Raw genomic sequence first — 19,882 nt, forward strand, 5'->3', positions numbered from 1 at the left:
CCGCCTCCGGCTGGCGGGGCGGGGGTCCCAGCAACGGCTGTTACCATGGCAACGGCGCAGCGCGGTCGCGGATGCCCGGAGGGCGGTGACATGGGAACGCGGAAGTCCCCGCCTCCCCGCCGGCTGGGCGGTGGTGGCCGGAGTGGCCCGCAAAGATTTGAAAGCGAGTGGCGGCGGCCAGGGCGACGGTGGCGGCCGGGCGGAAAACGTGCGGTGGGCGCGCCAGGTTCTGGATTTTTCCGAATTTTCCCTCCCCCGCACCCGACCCTCAGGTTCTGGAGTGGAAGTGCGCGCGGGCTGGCGGCCGCGCCGCCGGGCGGGCTGGTTCTCCGAGGGGCCTCGCCCCGCAGGCCCGGGGCCGGGGTGGGCGCGCGCGCCCAGTTCGTGGGCGCCCGGTGCAGGCCCTGGGATTCCCTTACCCACCGGGAAGTTCCAAAGAAAGTTTGCTAAGCCCCCGGAGCAGGTCCACCGGACCTCGGACCTCTGCGCTTTGCTGCCGGCGAGAAGCAGCCGGGGGTCTGGACAAGGTAGGAGCGTGGACGCGGCCCAGGCCACCCCCACCGGCCGAGGACGTGACCACGTCTGTGGACAGAGCAGAACCAGTGTCCCCTGGATCCCGCGGAGAACCAGGATGCTGTGCGTGGTTGACATTCCAAGGTCGTGAGGCACCGCAAGCCACCACCAACAGCTTTTCTGCTCAGTCGACAGCTATTTTTATTCATTGTCCATCATATTTAAAGACGGATGCAAAGTAGATAGGAAAGGGCAATGTCATCGACGATCCTCACCACTAAGTGTCCAGGCTCCGGAGACGGTGGTCAGGCCGCAGCCGATGGGGGTCCACCGCCCGCCCGCCTGTACTCCGTGTTCACGCCCCGCCTTACCCAAGGCCATGGCTTAACTCAGCAAAGCCTTGGCTTCTGCTCCTGTGAAATGGCCAGGGGATTGAAAGAGATCAAGTTTGGAAAGTTCACAGCACGGGGTCTGGCCCAGGTGGAAGTGCTGGCGGTCTGGCCCACCACTGGTATGTGGGGCCCCGAGAAAGCAGGCATTGGCAAGCCTTCGGGGGAGCCCTTGGCGTAGTGATTACGCATTTGGGCTGCTAGCCACCAAGTCAGCAGTTCAAAACCACCTTGTGCTCTGCTGGAGCCAGTTGAGGTTTCCACTATCAAAGAGTTACAGTCTCGGAAGCCCACAGGGCCAGTTCCACCCTGCCCTCCGGGGTGGTTATGAGTTGGCATAGACTCCTTGGCAGTGAGTTTACTTGCTTGTTAGTTTTTTTGCCAGTCTTTTGATTGACTGAAGGGACTTGCTGTAGTTTTTTTTAATGCCCAGGGGGAAATTTCAAAATAGGATTGGATCCAACCGAATTCATTTTGGACACCTTTCAGGAACAGGTGTCTTGAAGGTGCATTGGGACACAATGTGAGTGAAGTAGAGTAATTTTCTTAGCAGTCGTGGCTGCTTTGGATGAAACGTAGAATGCTCATTCATGCTTTGCTGACCTCTATGGCAGCTAAGTCCCCCTAAGAAGGTCTTAGCCCACTTTGTAGCTATCCACAAGTAAAGAGGCTTAAAATACGAAAGATGATGCTGGTGAGTCTAACAAAAGACACGGTCCAAATATGGTGTATTAATATAAACACAAGTCACCTCATTTACTTCTTTCTTAACTTTTGAATTAATTTCTGTAACTACCAAGCTCACTGCCATTGCGTGGATACCAACTCATCGCTGCCCTCTATAGAGTTCCCAAGACTGGAAATCTGTACAGGAGCAGACAGCTTCTCCTTATCTTGCTGGGTTTGCACCACTGACCATTTGGTTTCAGGCCACTCCTACCCCACCTGCCCCCAGGCGGGTCACTTATTTATTTACTTTTGCTGAAGAGTAAAAATGGGTTTATATTTTTGCTGAAGAAGAAATATAGGTGGGACATTTATTTGTTTTCATTTTCTCTAACTTTAAAGACGAGAACCCTTCTCGATTGTGTCAAAGGATTTGTTAAAAATCAGTGATTATTGTTATTGTTAGTTGCGATTCAGTAATTTCCAACTCACAACATCCCCTTAGATGAAGAGTGTAACTGCTCTGTGGGTTTCCCAAGCTGCAACCTTTAGGAAACAGGTCACCAGGAAGGTGCCTGTGGGTGGATTCCAGGTGGCAGCCTGTTGTCTAGTAGTGGCATGATTCACCTTTTGTAGGGACACCGAGTGATTATTAGGAATACGTTTGCTTTAGCCCTCCAGGGAACCCTGGCAGCACTGTAGTTCAACATTTTTCGGCTCTCCCGAAAGGGAGGGCTTTAAGCCCACCAGTTACTCTCCAGGAGAAAAGACCTTCAGAGGTGGTTTCCTATCCCTGGCTAACCAAGTCTGTAACTGATGTCATATTTTATTGGCATGTCAAGTAGAACCCAACAATGAATGAGTCAACCAACTAGCCAACCAACCAACCAACCAACCAACCTAAAAACACATATAAATGAGATTGATTTTCACTCTCATTTGAATTTGAAACTGTTTCTTCTGTATCCAGAAGATCGGATGGCCGTTTCTGATGATACGTGAGTAGTGGTGAATAGTATTCTTGCTCCTGAAGACCACTGTTTGTCCGTCAGTTGTTCAAAGACTTGGAGTTAGCAAGCCACAAAAGGAAGCACATGCTGGTGGGCATGTGTCATGCTGAAATAAAGGAAGAAAAAACAAACTCAAGCCTCAAATTGAAACATTGAAGAATTGCATGGGAAAATACTGAACGATGCAAAAAGTATCAAAAGAAGATAGAGGGAATACATAGAGTCACTGTACCCGAAAGAATTGATCAGTGTTCAGCCATTTCAGGAGGTAGCATATGATCAAGAACTGGTGATAGTAAAGGAAGAAATCCAGGCTGCACTCAAGGCGTTAGTGAAATACAAGGCTCCGGGAATTGATGGAATACCAGTTGCAATGTTTCAACCAGGGACTTCACCGTTTTGCGTTCTCACCAGCCAGAAGCGAGCCTTCCTGTTGGTCCACATCCAAATGGGCATTTGTTTTGTTTGCATTTTTCCTTTAGCTGTCTTCATGGGGGTGGCTTTAATTTGCATTTCCCTAATGGCTAATGAAGTTGTGCCCATTCCATATTTATTTGCCACTTGTATCTATATCATCTTTGGTGAAGGGACTACTATGGTTGAGCCTTTTCATGATTATTTACTGTCTGTATATATTACCATCTTTGGTGAAGGGACTCCACTTTGGCTGACTTTTTTATTGAGTCATTTGTTCAGCTGTGTGGTTGAGTTTTAAGGTAACAAGTCCTTTATGAGACACATGCTTTGCAGATGTCTTCCCCCAGTTTGTGGCTTGTCTTTTCCTTGTCTGCACAATGTTCTTTGCGGAGCAAGCATTTTGATTTTGCCCAACATATCAAATATTTCCTGGGTGGCTAGTGCTTTTAGTGTTACAGCTAAGGAAGTCTTGCCTGGCCCAAGGTCTTAAAGATTCTCTTTTATGTTTTCTAATAAGGATGTTATAGTTTGGCATTTATATTGGTGATCCATTTTGAGTCAATTTTATATACAATGTGAAGTTTAGGCCAAGGTTAGATTTTTTCTGGTTTTTTTTTTTGCATCTAGGTGCCCAGTTGTTAAAGCATCATTTATGGTTACTCTATTCTTTCTCCATGTATTTGCACCTTTGTGGAAATCACCATTCCTTGTTTGTGTTGGTCCATGGTACCATGGTCTGTGGGCCCTTTTACCAATATGATATATGTCTTGACAACTGTACTTACTGTACTGTACATATGAAAATTGGGTAGTGTGAACGGTTTTCTCCTTTTTCAAATTGTTTTGGTTATGCTAGCTCCTTTATCTTTCAATGCACATTTTATCATCCACTTGTCTCTCTAAACAAAGAATATTGTTGAAATTTTGATGGGAATTGGATTAAATCTGCTGATCTGTTTGGACAGAATTGACCTTTTCATTTAATGAGTCTTCCAGCCTATGAACATGATACTTTTCCATTTATTGCATCCTCTTTGCTGTTTCCTATCAGAATTTCCCAGTTTTCAGCATCCAGACTAATACTTTAACCTTAAATCTTTTACAGACTAGAGTGTGGAAATGGGGAGTGAAGAACAATGGGAGAAGCTGGATGCAGAATTTGATCACTTTGTGGTAGATATGAAGCCCTTTGTTCTAAAATTACCCCATAGGTCAGGTAAGATTATATTTGAAAATACGATTCTTAAGATTATGTTTTTCTCCCCTTTCTATAATTTGGTCATGTCAGTGAGCCATCCAAGTGGAAAGAAAACCGAATCCTCTTGGTTTTCATCTTAAATTGATGTAGGATGGCTGACTTTGAGCTGTTCCAGAGTAAAGAGAAATTTAGTGACCCTGAATGTCCTACTAAGCTGTGAGAAGATCTTGTGATACCACCTCTCCATAAGCCATGAGCTTGTGTGTGGACCTTTGTAGTTAGCTACTGCAATTTCTGCCTGCATCTTTTTCCTCCCTTGGTGGAAATACACTCTACGATCTACTTGCTTTCTGACTCTTCTGTTTATGAAAACAGAAAAGGAACCTATTGGTCTCTCATGCTTGGGGGTTGACTGACTAAAACCAATGGTGAATGAGTTTTAGTTGCTATCTTGTTTTCATTTCTTGTCGTTTAAACCTCTTATCTCTAATGATAAAGCAAGAGTCTTTGCCTCCAGTTAAAGACTTTTCAGATAACTCAAGGCAGCACGAGAGAATTGGGGAAGCCAGGAAAATTCTCCAAATCATCTAGGCATAAGGCTGATGGCAGAAGTTTAACTGATTTGGTAGCATTTGAGTGGAGGGCTTGGAGTGGGCCCAAGAAACTTTGGTTTGTACTCTAGCCAAAGCCCCTACTTCCCCAAGTGGTCAAACTGGCTCTGTGCTCAAAGTGTGGTGCCAAGTCAGTGTGAGAGTTTATTCCAGGCAGCTGTGTTGGGAGGATGGGAGCTTACTCATTGCTCAGGGCCTGCAACCTCTTTTGTCTGGGGTGACCTGCCTGAGCGTCCCTTGAAGCTACGCTCTCTGCCTCTTCTCTTGACTTTCTGGACCCTAACTCTCCTTTCCTTCTCGTCTTCTCAGAATGCGGGTGCCATGCCCATGGGACGCTTAAGATTGGTCGAGCCAATAATTCATGACATTTGTATGATTTGCCCTCTTCTAATATTGACTAAAGAGCCTTGGTAGTGTAGTGGATTATGAGTTGGGCTGTTAATTTCAAGAGCAATAGTTTGAAGCTACCAGCGGCTCCAAAGGAGAATGAGACTTTATACTCCTGTTAAGATTACAGTCTCGGTAGGGTGGTAACGGGATGGAATTGACTCGCAATGAGTTTGAGCCACACATTTCATCCTCTTTTAAAAATGGATTCTAGATACATAGAATTGAATTGATTATAATATTTGGGTCATGATACATTGTTACCATATTCGTTTACGATGACCTTTGTTAATTTAATTATTTATAAGGAAACACTTGGGACTTAGGGATCAAGGAAGAAGGAATATATTCTTGGATCTTCTTACAGCTGAATTTTACTTTGATGGCATTTCATACCCCTGCACCATAATTTTAGGAAGTGAAATCTATGCTTTCCATTAACCATTAAATTCTGAGCATCAGAATATTATGTAGATTTCAGTTTGCTGTGGAACTAATGAAAAACAGTTTAGAAAATGGTTTACTTGAAGTTTATCAATCTCCTTTTGTGGGTCCCCTTCTCCCCGACAAAGTACACTTAATATTGCATGAAAGTTGCAGTTTTGCTTACATAAGTTTTCAAGCTAAAATAAAAAAATTTTAGAGGCATATTAGTCATACCTGTAAGGGGCTTAGCAAAGTGCTAAATCTGGCCCCAGCGATTTTTTTTTTTAATGAGGGAAGAGATAAAGCAGACTTAGGATTGGTTAGCTCTATGACCCTCACATTGAGTTAGACTGATAAAAGGAGAATGTCAAATGGTTTACCTGAGACTGAAAACAGTACTTTGTAGTGGGATGATAATAAGATCACTGTGTCTGAATTATACTGTGCGGTATGTTTTAGGAATCTTTTTCAAGATACAACCATTTTATGAAATTATATTTAAGTAGCCCTCCATTATTTTAGAGTTGTTGAAATGCTTAAGTTTAAGTTTAAAATGCTTAAGTACCTCGGAGAGTGCACTGCATCTCTCTCTAGTGTTGCATACTTACAATTAGGAGAAAGATTTGTGTGTTTGTCCGGGTAGACTAGAGAAACAAATCCATGGACACACATATGTGTATAAGAAAGAGGCTTATATACAAGAGTAATTGAACATGGTGAAAACATCCCAGCCCAATCCAGATCAAGTCCATAAGTCTGATATTAGCCCCTATGTCCTATATCAATCTATAAAGTCCTCTTCAGACTCATGAAACACATGCAATGAAGCCAAATGCTGGATGATCACAAGCCAGTGGTAGAAAGTCTTTGGGTCCAGTGTAAGCATCTCAGCGCTGGCAGGGGTCTCTGGCTTCAGAGGTCTGGTTGCATCCATGTGGCTTGTCTTCTGCAATGTCTCCCAGGGAGTGGCAGAGAGAGAGAGAGAGGTGTCTTCTGCCTCCAAGGAGGAAGTCCCAGATTTCCCAGAATTCTCAGGAGAAGGCCATGCCCACACAGAGGTCTCATTGGCTATCTCCAGATCGACAGGCTAGACTCCACACCTACACTCTTAATCCTCAAATCGGCACCAGATTAGGTGACTACCACAATTTGTTTTTCCAGAAAACTTTTCTCTCCGAAATTTATCTGCTAGCAATCCACAGATTTTATTTATGGGGACATATTTCTATTAACACTTGTTTTGTCCTACAGTCTATTAACAGGAGTCCTGGTGGCCCGTGGCTCACGTGTTAGACTGCTAACCACAGCAAAGTCCGCAGTTGGAAACCCCCAGCCATTTCACGGGAGCAAGAGGAGGCTTTCTGCTCCCATCAAGAGCGACAGCCTTGGAAACCCCCAGGGGCAGCTGTCCGCTGTCCTATGGGGTCACTGTGAGTCAGCATCGATTTGATGGCAGCGAGGGACCGTCTATAAACCAGTAATGCTAAAGTCTAGACTCGGAGCTCACAGACCGTGAGACCAAACCCAACCCTTGCCTTCTCACATCATGTGTTTGGAGCATCTTGTCTGTGGTCACGCTGTTGCAGAGTTGAGGACTTGGTACCAGAGGTGATGTGGCCCATGTAAGTTGGCTGTCCGCAGTCTGGCCCTTTCCAGACAACGTTTGCCAACCTCAGTTCTAGACCAAAACCCAAGCTGACAAACCGAACTCAACTGCCATCGAGTCCATCTCAGCTCCTAGTGACCCCCGAGGACAGGGCAGACCTGCCCCTGTGGCTTTCTGAGACTTTACCTCTCGACAGCAGTGGTTCTCAGCCTTCCTAATGCCACGAACCTTTGATGCAGTTCCTCATGTGGTGGTGACCCCCCAACCATAACATTATTTTCGTTGCTACTTCATCACTTTAATTTTGCTACTGTTATGACCTGTGAAAGGGTCGTTTGACTCTCAAAGGGGTCGTGACCCCCCAGGCTGAGAACCGCTGCTGTATGGGATTAGAAAGCCTTCTCTTTTTCTTTCAGGTGGCGGGTGGTTTTGAACTGCTGACTTTGTGGTTAGCAGCCCACAGCAGGTGCTATATGAAAGGTCCTTGTAATTTGATGCTTTGTTTTCTGAAAAACCGAGTCTCTGATAGGTCTTACGTATTCACAGAACGTCAGAGGTGTGCCCTTTGGATCAGGAAGCTGTGTGAGCCCTCGGGAACAGGCACGGGTGTGATGGGCAGGAAGAATCGGAATCTCTACGCAAAGCTGCTGTTGCACATGCTTAAGCAAGGCACGCTCGAAGGCCCCTTCGCACATCGGCCGGAGCCCGGGACACTCAGAGCGCTGCCTTCATACATGGTAGGTGCCTTGCGACAGAAGTTGGATGAATTCCATTGTTTAAAAAGTGGGTGTCAGTTTATCAACCATTTGGGGAAGTCAGTGATTTATTAGTTAAATTTGTTTTTTTTTCTTTTCTTCCTGATCTGATTTTTTTTTTTTTTACCTCGAATAGATTGGCCTGGCCATTCCTCAGTGTTCTTCCATATTTCTGAAAACCTGGAAGTGAAAACTTCTATGGAGCCTTAATTTCCCAGTAGTTTTCACTCCCTCCCTCCCTGCCATCCAGTTGATTATGAGTCATCGGAACCCTGCAGAACGGGATAGAACTGCCCCGTGGGTTTTTGAGACTGTAACTCTCAATGGGAGCAGAAAGCCTAGTCTTTCTCTTGCAGAGCAGCTAGTGGTTTAGAACTGCCAACCCTGTCGTTAGCAGCGCAGCAGAGTACCACTACCCCACCAGGGCTCATAATAATAGTATTTCATATGTTTCAGTGGGTTGGAGTTTTCGAAATTCCTGTGTTATTTCAAAACCTGAGTGAAATGGGACTAGGTGAGGTCTAAAGTGCTTTTCCACTCGAATAAAATGAAGGCGTTAGGGTTTAGCAGTGAGTCCTGTAGTGTCATTATCCAAATTGACCTAGTTTGCAAAGGCGGTTCTTTTGCTTGGTTGACAATTGCATTAAATGTAGACCTTAAACCAAAGAGCCTCCTTGCTGTCGAGGTGATTCTGATTATAATGACGCCCTTGGACAGAGTAGAACTTGCCCCATTGGGTTTCCAAGGCCGGAATCTTTGGAAGCAGACAGCCACTTTGAATTCTGTGCAGTGGCTGGTGTGTTTGAACGGCTAGTCTTTTCGTTGACTAAGCGCTTAGCCTCCAAGCCACCAGGGCTCCTTCTTTGGTCTTTACAACTCTGAGATACTTGACAAGCCTGACTGAGAAACCAGTAGTCCATACTGGCCATTGAAGTATATAGAGTATTAGGGAAGGGACTTATAACTAATACTAGTAAGATAGTTTAGGGCTTTGTCTTGATGTCTCCTACTTGGGTGGCCTGGCCATCAACTAAATCTCAGGTTCCTCTCAACATGAATGCTTTTTTGGTTCTCATATGATCAAAACATTCATCATTTCTGATTTGTATTGGTAGACATTTCTCTGTTCACTGATTTTTTTAATACAAAGCAGTTGATGATTGCCTAAAGAAATAGAGCACATGATTAAAAAGAACCAAACTCTTTGACTTTTTTTTATGATGCTCATAATTACTTAATAGTCCAAATATTTATTGTCATCTTACTCTATTATACAATCAGCCATTCTCCAGAATTTCTTACTCATCAGAACATAACTCAAAGGTAAATGCTGTTCATTTTATATCTTTTACTACTTCATAGTCCCTTGTGCATGGAGTGATACATTTGTATGTCTTTGCCTAAAATTAACACAAGTAGAGCATTTGAAAGACTTTTGTCAAGAACTTGAAAATTGATGTAATTTTCACAAATGGTTACATTTTGAACGAATACTTTTTCTCATTTTTGAAAAAAATCAGTCCATCTATTTCGATGAACCAAATTCCGCACAAGCCAAAGTTCCAAGTCCAGAAGCGTTACCAGACTGGGTCGTGGGTGAGCTGGGGACAAGTGACCAAAAATTAAATGAATCATGGAAACTTTCTTCAGAAGAAGAGAGCACTCTGCTTCCCTCCCCAACGGATGTCCACAGGTAAGCCACCACAGCGACAGCGGGGCTTGGAAGGGGTTTTGTCATGCAGCCCGTGTGTGAAACTGTTTCATACCTTTCATTTTTCCTATCTTTAAAAAAAAAGTTATATTTCGTATTTGGTTTACTTTATGTATTTAAGTCAAGGGCAATGATTGGACTTTGGGTGCATATATAAGAGTTTTGTTTGTCCACTTAATGCATATTCAAGGTAGTTTTCTTTGTCACTTTTATTGGTCCTGTTAAACCTTGCATATGAGGGGGCTTCACAATGCTTGTGGGGAAATACAAGTATCTTTTCATTTCACTGTTTCCATGAACGTTCTTGAAGTCTCCTCATATATTCCAGTGGCTGAACAGTGATGTTGTCATGTATTCCTATGTGTTCCTGTGTGACAAGCAGGAACTCAGATCATTATCAGTAAGTCAAGAACCTATCATCTGAGCTCCTTGCACGATAGCCCCTAACCCAAGTGGTATAGTGGGTTGTACATTGGGCTGCTAACTACAAGGTCAGCAGTTTGAATCAGGAGAAAGAGGCAGCTTCCTGCCCCCGCAAAGAGTTACCGTCTTGGAAATGCACAGGGACCGTTCTGCCTCACTCTGGAGCAGCGGTTCGCAACCTTCCTAAGGCTGCAACCCTTTCATACAGTTCCTCATGCGGTGGTGACCCCCCCCCAACCATAAACTTATTCTCATTGCTACTTCATAACTGTAATAGTGCTACTGTTATGAATCTGGCGACCCTGTGAAAGGGTCATTTGACCCCCAAAGGGGTCACGACCCACAGGCATGAGCAGAAATAGATTTGGTTTTCTTGGTTTGGGTTTGTGTCGGTGCCCTCTAGGGGGCGGTATTACCATTTTGGGAAGCAAAGGGCTAAGGTGTAGGATTTTCCAGTGTGAAAACAGCATCAAATGCGTGACGCATAGAATGGAAGCATGGAAACTGGTGACCTGGCCTGAATGGAGCATGTGGGCCCATTTGTTTGTTTGTGTGACTTACAGATGTTTAAATGAGTGTTCCAAATGAACGATCAAGGGATTGGATCTGAAGAGTCAGTTTTCAACCTGAGGGTGAAGCCAAGCCATGCTCAGTCACTATTGTAAGGCCGTGCACCTGCTCTCCTTCCTCCTACTCCCCACCGCTGCCGGGGAGATCGCTGCCTTTCCCACTGACCTTGAGGCTCTTCTCTGGTTTTTAATTACCATATAGATTTGAGTATAAGCTGATCCGAATATCAGCCAAGGCACCTAATTTTACCACAAAAACTGAATAAAAGAATGTGCTGAAAAACTCGGCTTATACACGAGTATATACGGTAGCATCCTGCTCTTCAAGAGCAGGGTTAAGAATGAAATGAAGTGGAAAGCCACCCTTAAAGGCCTCTCTGGTGCAGGGTGTCGGGCATGGGGGAGAAGAAAGCTCCATTGGGCCTGCACGCACCAACAACATTGCCCTGATGTCGTTCTCTGAACATCTCAGTTTGATTGATGGGTGGATTTTTAACTTGAACATGATGTACAGTTGTAGTATGCATCTTGGTGAACACAAGTTCGTAATATGATGCACAAGAGTCTTTGACAAATAGGAGTCAGTTGAACCTGCCTGCCCTTAAAGGCAGCACCATGGGCAGTGATACTAGTCCAAAGGTCTGCCGAGAGGCAGGAATGAATCACACGGACTGCTTTCCTCCCGGAAGTGACTCCCTGCTGTTCCTGAAAAAGTGTTGGCCCATGTTGACCTCGTGTGTCTAAGGAATTCCTCAAGAAATTGTCTTTAAAAGTTTAAGGTGCCTTATAATATTTGAAACGTGTATGTTTTTATGGTGAATAATTTATTGTTACTCAGAACTGAAGTTTCATGCTGCCTCACAAAGTTTACAACCACTTCAACTTGTCCTTTGAAAAGCCTCTTTAATCTTAAAAGATTTTTTCCCCCTTGGTGGTTCTTTTTTGATCACTTTATAAAACCCTGCTTTACTTAGACCTTTTCGTATGTGAAGTGTTTTCTAGTAGTGTTTTAAATTATGCTGTTTGTGCCCTCACCTTTTTATAGTACTAAAGATGCACAGTCCTTTGAAGCCTTTCTGTGGGGCTCCCTGGTCAGGCGACATGGCCCCTGCCCCTCCCTTTGTTCTTCCTGCTGGATCGTCTGTACTACTCTGCACTAAGCGCCTCGGAAGGATGAGGAACTTCGATTGTATCTGGCTTATTGTCTTGTTTCCTCCCTGCCCCCCCACCCCCATACATGTCACATACGTCGAAGCTTAGCCTTTCACACCAGACAACTTCCCACCAAGCTGATTGTGTCCTGGTCTCTTCTTTGCTGCCCCTTTTCGTACTGCTTGGTTCACAGTTATAGACTAGGTCTGGTTTTCTTTTAGGAAAAACCACGGTGATAAATCACGCTGCCATTTCATCAGAGCGCTGCACTTGGGTTTTTCCAATGCCACCTCGCTTCTGCTTTCCTGACAGTGCAACATGTGAGCTGTATTTGGCCTGGGAGCTTGCTTTTGCAGATTGTTACTAAGGAAACCAGACCGTGGGCTTAGTGCTCACCTCCGTTTGATGAACTTCAGTGAGCTCTCCAATCCTGAACTATAACCATATACGCCGTCTCCCTGGCTGTCCCTCACATGCTCACCCAAGACTTCACTGGGCTTTGTAGGAGACAGACTGTAAGATGTGTCCACGTCCCTCTTCTAGGCATTCAGCTGCTTGTGTACACCCCGTCCACCTGCCGAGAGTGGGCAGGGCCTGTGACTTGCTTCTAGCCAATAGAAGGTGGCGGCAGGCAGGGCCCGTCCTGCCTGCGATTGCATTGCGTGGCTATCAGACTCAGGGTGGCAGAGTCTTGCCCTCTTTCTCTTGCTGGCTTTGAAGAAGCCAGCTGCCATGAATCTGACACCCCTGAGCAATGAAATCCCCCTAACAACCACGCTAAGGAAAAGCTGACTTTTCCTTCTTTGAGGCTCCAAATGAGAACTCATCTCTGGTCAAGACCATGCCTGCAGCCTTGTGGGGTCTTAAGCTCAGTTCAGCTCTGTCTGGACTTCTGACTTACAGAAACGATGAAATCATGGATCCGTGTTGCTTAGAGCCATTCAGTTTGCAGTAATCCATTATGTAACCATAGATGACCATTAACGTTTTTATCCTACAATCTATAATGCAGACCATGCTTCACCAGAACTTCCAGACTGAAGTAGACTAAGAAGAAAGGCCTGGCTGAAAATCAGGCAATGAAAACCCTCTGGACCACACGGTCCCATCTGCAACTGATGGTGTGCCTGGTACAGGACGGGCTAGCACTTTGTTCTTCCTCTTGGGCATGGAGAAGGTAGCGACTTGGTGGCGGCAGCAGCAGCATAGGTACCATATGATTCTTGTTAAAAACTCCAGCATAGACTCCAGAAGAGTAAAAAGTCCTAGCCCATCTCTCTGACCTGGTTCTTCATGAGCCAATTCACCGTTAGATAAAAGGCACGGAGGTGGCCCTTTCTGACTTCCTCTGGCTTCCCTGTTGCCGTGAGGCAGAGATCAGACAGGCCTCAGCTTCCGTTCTCCTGTTCTGACACCAACTCTTCTTCCCAAAGCGCCCTCTGAGGAATTAGACATTGTGTTGCAGTGGCCACACCTGAAATCAGACAATACTTACAGCGAAGGGGATTTATTAGCAGAGTTCACATGTAAGCTCAAGCCAGGACCAGAGACCATTCAGGATCCAGCCATTGGTCCACAGCAACCCCTCTCCTCAGCCAGCAGCCGAGTCTCTGTTCCTCAGCCTCTCAGTCACCAGGTCCCTTGGCTTCTGCCCTTGTGGGCTAGGAAGCCAACCCTCTGTGCCTGTGTCCCACAGTCTCGGTGCTGAGCCTCTGTGCTGTCTCCTTGTCGTGGTCTCTGCTGCCTGCGGCCTTGGCTGTCACCACTTAAGACAGGTCTCAAATGTGCTTCACTTACCGTGGTCCTGCGAGTTCGCGCTCTGCTCCCGCTTCAAAGAAGGCTCAACCTTATAACCAGGGGCTTGGTAAAGAAAACGGCCCCATCCCCTCTATGAATGCTGTACACACCCTACTCGCACAGTCCCACCCAGTTATTTGGCGGGCATTACAGAGACATGGGTAGAAGAGGAGCCCTATTAAGAAATCTCACTCTACCGCAGCCATCCACACAACTTGGTGTATCATTCTCCAATAGCTCATACCACGTGTGCAATGAAAACATATATAAATATATATACACACATATATATACACACACATACATATACACTCTGCTGAGACGTGCTTTCTTCCACTTACAAACATCGAAAACCTCTGTCGTTTGCTCTGTGTTGGAGTCGGACTTTTGAGTCACCTCTGATTCCCGGAGACCTCACGTAGAGCAAGGAAGCATTTTCACGATGGTTGGCGCGCCTCCATCCTGGCAGTTGTTGGGGCTGTTGGGTCAATCCATCTCGCTGAGGATGGACTGAAGGAATTGAGAGTTGTCCTCATTTTTTGCTGATGTTCCCAAACCTGATGGTCTTCCCTAATGATGCATCTATCGTGTCCCAAGTAAGTGGGCCAAAGGCTCACGGTCCTCACTTCTAAGGAACGTTCCAGCTACGCTTCTTCTAAGTCCGGGGGTCTGTTCAGTGTGCCTCAGCAGCCCCACCGTTGGATTGCGGTGACTCTTCCCCTCCCTTTGATGTGCAGCTCGCACACACGTGTGAAGTACTTGGCAGAGCCAGGGCTAGGGGCAGATGCACTTCAGTCCTCAAAGTGGTATTTTCTTTCTTTCTTTCTTTGTTAAGTGGTGCTCTTTTTTGTAAAATTTAAAGAGATCTTTGGCAGCAGATTTGCTCAGTGCAGTCCACATGCAATATGTTGTTTAATTACTTGACTGAGCCCTGGTGGTGTAGTGGCTACGTTGGGCTGCGATCCGCATGGTCGGCAGTTCAAAACCACCAACAGGTCCTCAAGAGAAAGAATGGGCTTTTTACTCCAGCAAACAGTTATGGCCCAAGAAACCCACAGGGGATCGCTATGGGTCAGCATTGACTCGATGGCAGCGGGGTTGGTGAGTGTCCCAGAAGCCCCCGTGGCACAGTGGGGTATGTGTTGGGCCGGTAACTGCAGATTGATGGCGATCTGTAGGAGAGGCGAGGCTGCTGCTCCCGTGAAGGACTTGTAGGCTCAGCATGGAGCGGTTCTCCTCAGTCACAGGGTCGCTGTGGGTTAGAATCGACTCGAGGGCAGTGTGTATTGTGGCGGGTGGCTTCCTGGATGTGGATTGCTGATCCAAATAGGATGAAATCATTGACCACCTCAGTTTCGTCTACATTTCTTAATTTAACCTGTTTCTGTTGTTTTTAATTCTTTATTGTGACCAAAAATGCCCTTGTTAACATCCTAGTATTTATGTATATCATCGTGTAACGTACTGTTTCAGAAGCTAGGCACATGAACACATTGAATGGCTGAACTGCTGGTAGACTTAGTAGTTTGTTCAACATCTTTGCAATGGTGAAAACTTCTCTGTGGGTTATTGTGGAAAGATCTCAAGCATGCATAAAGTTCATGAAAGTACCTAACAGGGTAGTCAGCTTCTGTCCATTTTAAAGAGGATTTGTGAGTGCATATGTATATGAGTAGGCTTCAGAACATCCATGGAAAAGTGGAATTTAAAGGTGATTTTTTGGGTGGACTTTCTGAAGTCCCCTCTGGGTGCTGCACAAGAATCTGTGACAAGTGATTACCTTTAGGGAGTTGAACTGAGTGGAAAGTTAAGAATATTTTTTTGTGTGCATGCCTATCTGTTATTTTTAATGATTACAAACTTATATTTTGATAGATGCCATCAAGTTGCCCTCAGAATCCCCTCCTGTGAAACAATTTGGTCATGCACGTTGTTAATGCCAGTGAAGCCAGTCACTGACTTGAACTCCACCAAGTATGCATAGATTAGAGCCTAAGCGTAAGCACTCTAAGTATTTGTGGAGCCCACTTGTGTTTCCAATGTGTTAATGTACAAACCAAAAATGAGGCAAATTTGACCAGCGTGGAGCACCTCTTGTATATTACATACGATTCTAGAGGTCTTTTACCTGTGGTCTCATTCGATCCACTGCCATCCTGTGAGGTGGGCAGTGTGGCCCTTGAGAGATGGCGTTCGCCTCTTCAGAAGGTCCAGTGACTTGCCCAGCGATGGGTCCAGTCGACACCCATGTCTCTGTGACCCAGACTCTTTTCCCTTTCGTGTGCCATGTCAGCCATGCGTCCTCACATATGGACATTTCATTTTTATCTGTTTGTCACCCCGACATGGGCTGCATCAGCAGGCCCGGGCAGCTCCTCCCCTGTGCTTGGTTCGTTCCCAGTGTAGCTGACAGGAGGCAGCTTACCTTGTTCTGACACTTGGCACCCAGGTGTCCTCAGGCAAGTCACTTGCTCTCTGCAGACCTCAGTCTGAGTGTCTGTCATATGGAAATCAGGTCGGCAGAACCTCAGAGTGGTGAAGAAGGAGTGCAGTAACGGAGGGGAGTCACTGATATTAGCTGCTGCTCCCACCCTCAGTGATGGGCGCTCCCCTTCCTCTTTGCCCAGGGCCTGGCTGCTGGATGATCTGCTCACTCTGGCTGCTCTAATTCCCCCTCAGACCAGGAACTCACTTCCATTGAGTCAGCCGACGCAGGCAGCCCTTGGAATGGCTCCTGGGGGCTTCCGAGACGGCACCTCGTTCTCTCTTTTTCATTTTCTTTTTAGAAAGATCATTTTATTGGGGGCTGTTACAGCTCTTATGACAATCCATACATCCATTGTATCAAGCATATTTGTACATATGTTACCATCATCATTTTCTAAACATTTACTTTCTATTTGAGCCCTTGGTATCAGTCTCTCTTTTTTCCCTCCTTCCCTCACCCTCATGACCCCTTGATAAATTATAAATTATTATTATTTTCATATCTTACAATGATCGCTGTCTCCCTTCATCCATGTGTCTGTTGTTGGACCCCCTTGGGTGGGGGGAGCATTATATGTAGACCATTTCAGTTGGTTCCCTCTTCCTTCCCTCAGCCCCCCTCCCCTCCTGGTATTGCTCCTCCCATTTCTGTTCCTGGAGGCTGTCGGGAGGTCTTCTCTGTACCAGTGCACATGCACGCAGGGTCGCTATGAGTTGGAGCCCACACGATGGCACCCAACAACAACAACAACAACAACAACAACATATGGCCCATGGGCCAGACACTCTCCAGCCCAGTCTTTGAGGGATTTCTGCAGAAAAAGAAGACCTTAATTAAGATTTCCTTAGATCTCCTTTTGTTAAGATTGACCATCTAGGTTGCCAAAAAGTCTTAAGCGTGTGCAAACAGAATTATGATTGTTTATTAAATTGACCATACATCTTTAGACAGGCTTTACATATGCTAGGATAGTTGTGTCTTCGAATTGATGTTGGGATTTCTCAAATAACGAATCTGTTCATACCTATAAGATAGGCTTTGGTGAATAATTATCCTATTTTACATTATTATAGAAGGCTATAACTTTTGCATCTTTGCTTTAATGAGATTTTTACCCCCATGGGTTATTTGATGTCAGAAACAAGGAAAGAAGAGTCTAATTATAATCCTGCCCGTATGGAAAATATGGTTTGTTTTACAATGGTCCTTTTTATGATGTGGCTTTCTGGGAATGCATTGTGGCACAAAGCTGGGAACTCCACTCGTCCCTTAAAAATGTCTCCGGATGTATTTAGCATCACAGTTGCTTGTGCTGTTGACTAGAATGGCCAGGAGGTGGCGGTCAAGTATAATGAAAATGTACTTGCAAGCTGAGCCTCTTGATGGGGCGGGGTGGGGTGGGGGCTAGTTTTCACTTTTAAAAATACTGATCTTTTATTTTAGTCTGTGTCCTCAAAACCAAAACCCAAAACAAAATACCCGCAATCACAAAACATCACTAGAGTCTGCCTTCTTGAACCTCATTTTAATATGTAAGTGATAATCATAGTATAAAAACGCCCATTTCTGCTCTTGTTATAGGGGATTGATGGGAAGCCAATCGTGCCTTGCTTCCTAGGCCTTCTTTTTGCCCCTTGAGAGGAGCACGCACAGTGAGGCGCCCTTCCATCATTGCGCACAAAGTGCGTTCATTGATTTACCGACAGCCCTGCTGTTGGCGCAGGGAGGTATGTACTTGCTGGTATTCCAGGGCAGTGCTGTCCAATGGAACATTCCGCAAAGATGGCCAGTGCGGGAGTCACTATCCACAAGTGGCCACTCAGATTCATTCGAACAAAAACCCTGGGCCCTTCTGCTGGACCACGGCAAAATCCACCCTCCAGACGGAGAGCTGCTGGCCTGTTCTCTATGAGGGAGACTGGAGGTGAGGTTGGGTGCTAGTGGGGAAGCCTGCCTGCATAGGGGGACACCTTCCTCCTGGCTGACTCCCCTCTTGGATGATGCTGGTCATGGTCGACTCCCTTTGCTTTAGGAGAGCAGAGGGGCACTCCCTCCCCCAAAGAGGGAGCCCTTCATCTAGTTGCTCATTAGGAGCCCTGGTGGTTAAGTGCTTGTTGAGCAATCAGTATTTACTAAATCTGATAAAAACAAGATTGCTGCCTAATTGAGGAGTGAAAGTTCTTTTAAAAGGTACTCAGTAAAAATATAATGTGATTTCACACCTTCATAACACCACTTACTCATTAACTTCCCAGTAATTAATTATTGCTAAGTAATTATCTTTCTAGGTATTTACTAGGGTGAGACCAACTGGGAATAATTCATAACTAACGTATGGTTTTGCAAATAATGACCCTGTATATTTTTTGGGGGGGCCCCTTATCCCCAACCTCACCCCCAGTTAGACTTTTGACAAATTTCGTTGCTTAAAAAATCCCTGTTTGAGTGAGTGAGGGCTTGTACATGATCTTCGTTCATCAGCAGGCTTCTCTTTGTGCCTGCCGTCTGGCTGTGGAGTGGGCGCCATGCGCCCAGGCTCCAGTCAGTCAGCTCCCCTCTGTGGGGAGACAGTTTATGCTTCATGTACTCATGCTTTGTAACAAGCCGTCTTGCAAGGTCACCGTCATCGTAGGCACTCGATTCGCTCTCCTAGTTGTGGCTGAGTGGACTCACTGGGCAGTCCTTTTGCCGCATGCCAGTTGGTTGGGCCTGCACTCTTTGGGGGATTGGCTGGAACGTGGCCAAGAACTCCTCATGAACACCCTGGCGCACTGGCGGCAGGAATGGCTGGCAGGTGCGGCTCAGCTTGACCTCTTTCATGTGATCTTAGCGTCTCCGTTCTTCCTGGAGCCTTTCCAGCAGAGTAGCTGGACTCCTCATGTGGCTGCTCAGAGTTCCCGACTCTGAAAGAGAAAACTCCCAAGCCATCTTAATGATCTGTGGCCCAGTGTCGTTTCTGCTGGCATTGAGAGAACAAGTCACAGGCTGAACCCAGATACGTGTAGAGGGGGACTGACTGTCCAAGGTCGAGGTCAAGAAATGTAGAGGTCTGGTTCACTGGGGCCCTCCTTTTGAGACTAGCTCCCACCTGCTGGTGGCGGATCATCAAGAGTCAGTGCCCAGGCCAGCGGAAACGAGGCACAGCGCTTTGTGAGGCGGGTGGGTTGTCCCCCTTTGCCTGTTGCGGGCACCTCCTTTCTGTGAAGCCAGAGCTCCCAGCCTCCTTCCAGGGGCAGGAGATCGCCGTCCCAGCCTCTGGATTCTGCTCGTCAGCTTGGCTTTGTTTTATGACTTCTGGTGGGGAGTATTCAAAAATAATCCTTTCGTTCATTGTTTTTCTTGTTAAGACTATACATAGCAGAACATATGCGAGGTCAAGAATTTCTGCAAGTACAATTCAGTGACATCAATGACAGTCTTCAAATTGTGCGACCATTCTTGTCTGCCCTTTCTGAATTGCTCCTCTCCCATTATCATAAACTCATACCATCCCCTCCTCCCGCCACCCCCACCCACCCCGCGGAAAAAAAAGAAAAGGGTCTACTCCCCTTTTCCGAGTTGCTGTTTTCATCTTGGTCCGTGTAGCCACCCTACGTGCAACAGCATGGACTCTCCCCTGTCCTGCACCATCAACAGCATGGACTCTCCCCTGTCCTGCACCATCAACAGCATGGACTCTCCCCTGTCTTGCACCATCAACAGCATGGAATCTCCCCTGTCCTGCACCATCAACAGCATGGAATCTCCCCTGTCCTGCACCATCA

The 19,882-nt window shown here is 46.1% G+C and overlaps 1 protein-coding gene across 1 annotated transcript in view; it reads left to right on the forward strand.

Annotated features, from left to right (window-relative positions):
• Positions 1–45: 45 nt before the first annotated feature.
• The window catches only part of CEP112 (centrosomal protein 112), a 462,158-nt gene continuing 442,321 nt past the window's right edge, over positions 46–19,882 (forward strand). The window contains exons 1-4 of the mRNA XM_045299484.1: positions 46–363; positions 4,106–4,211; positions 7,770–7,960; positions 9,499–9,671. Coding sequence (XP_045155419.1) covers positions 46–363; positions 4,106–4,211; positions 7,770–7,960; positions 9,499–9,671 — 788 coding nt within the window. The remainder of the gene's footprint in view (positions 364–4,105; positions 4,212–7,769; positions 7,961–9,498; positions 9,672–19,882) is intronic.

The sequence above is a fragment of the Echinops telfairi genome, unplaced genomic scaffold (genome assembly GCF_000313985.2).
Source record: "Echinops telfairi isolate 266 unplaced genomic scaffold, ASM31398v2 ScPeMD7_7458;HRSCAF=8496, whole genome shotgun sequence".
NCBI lineage: Eukaryota > Metazoa > Chordata > Mammalia > Afrosoricida > Tenrecidae > Echinops > Echinops telfairi.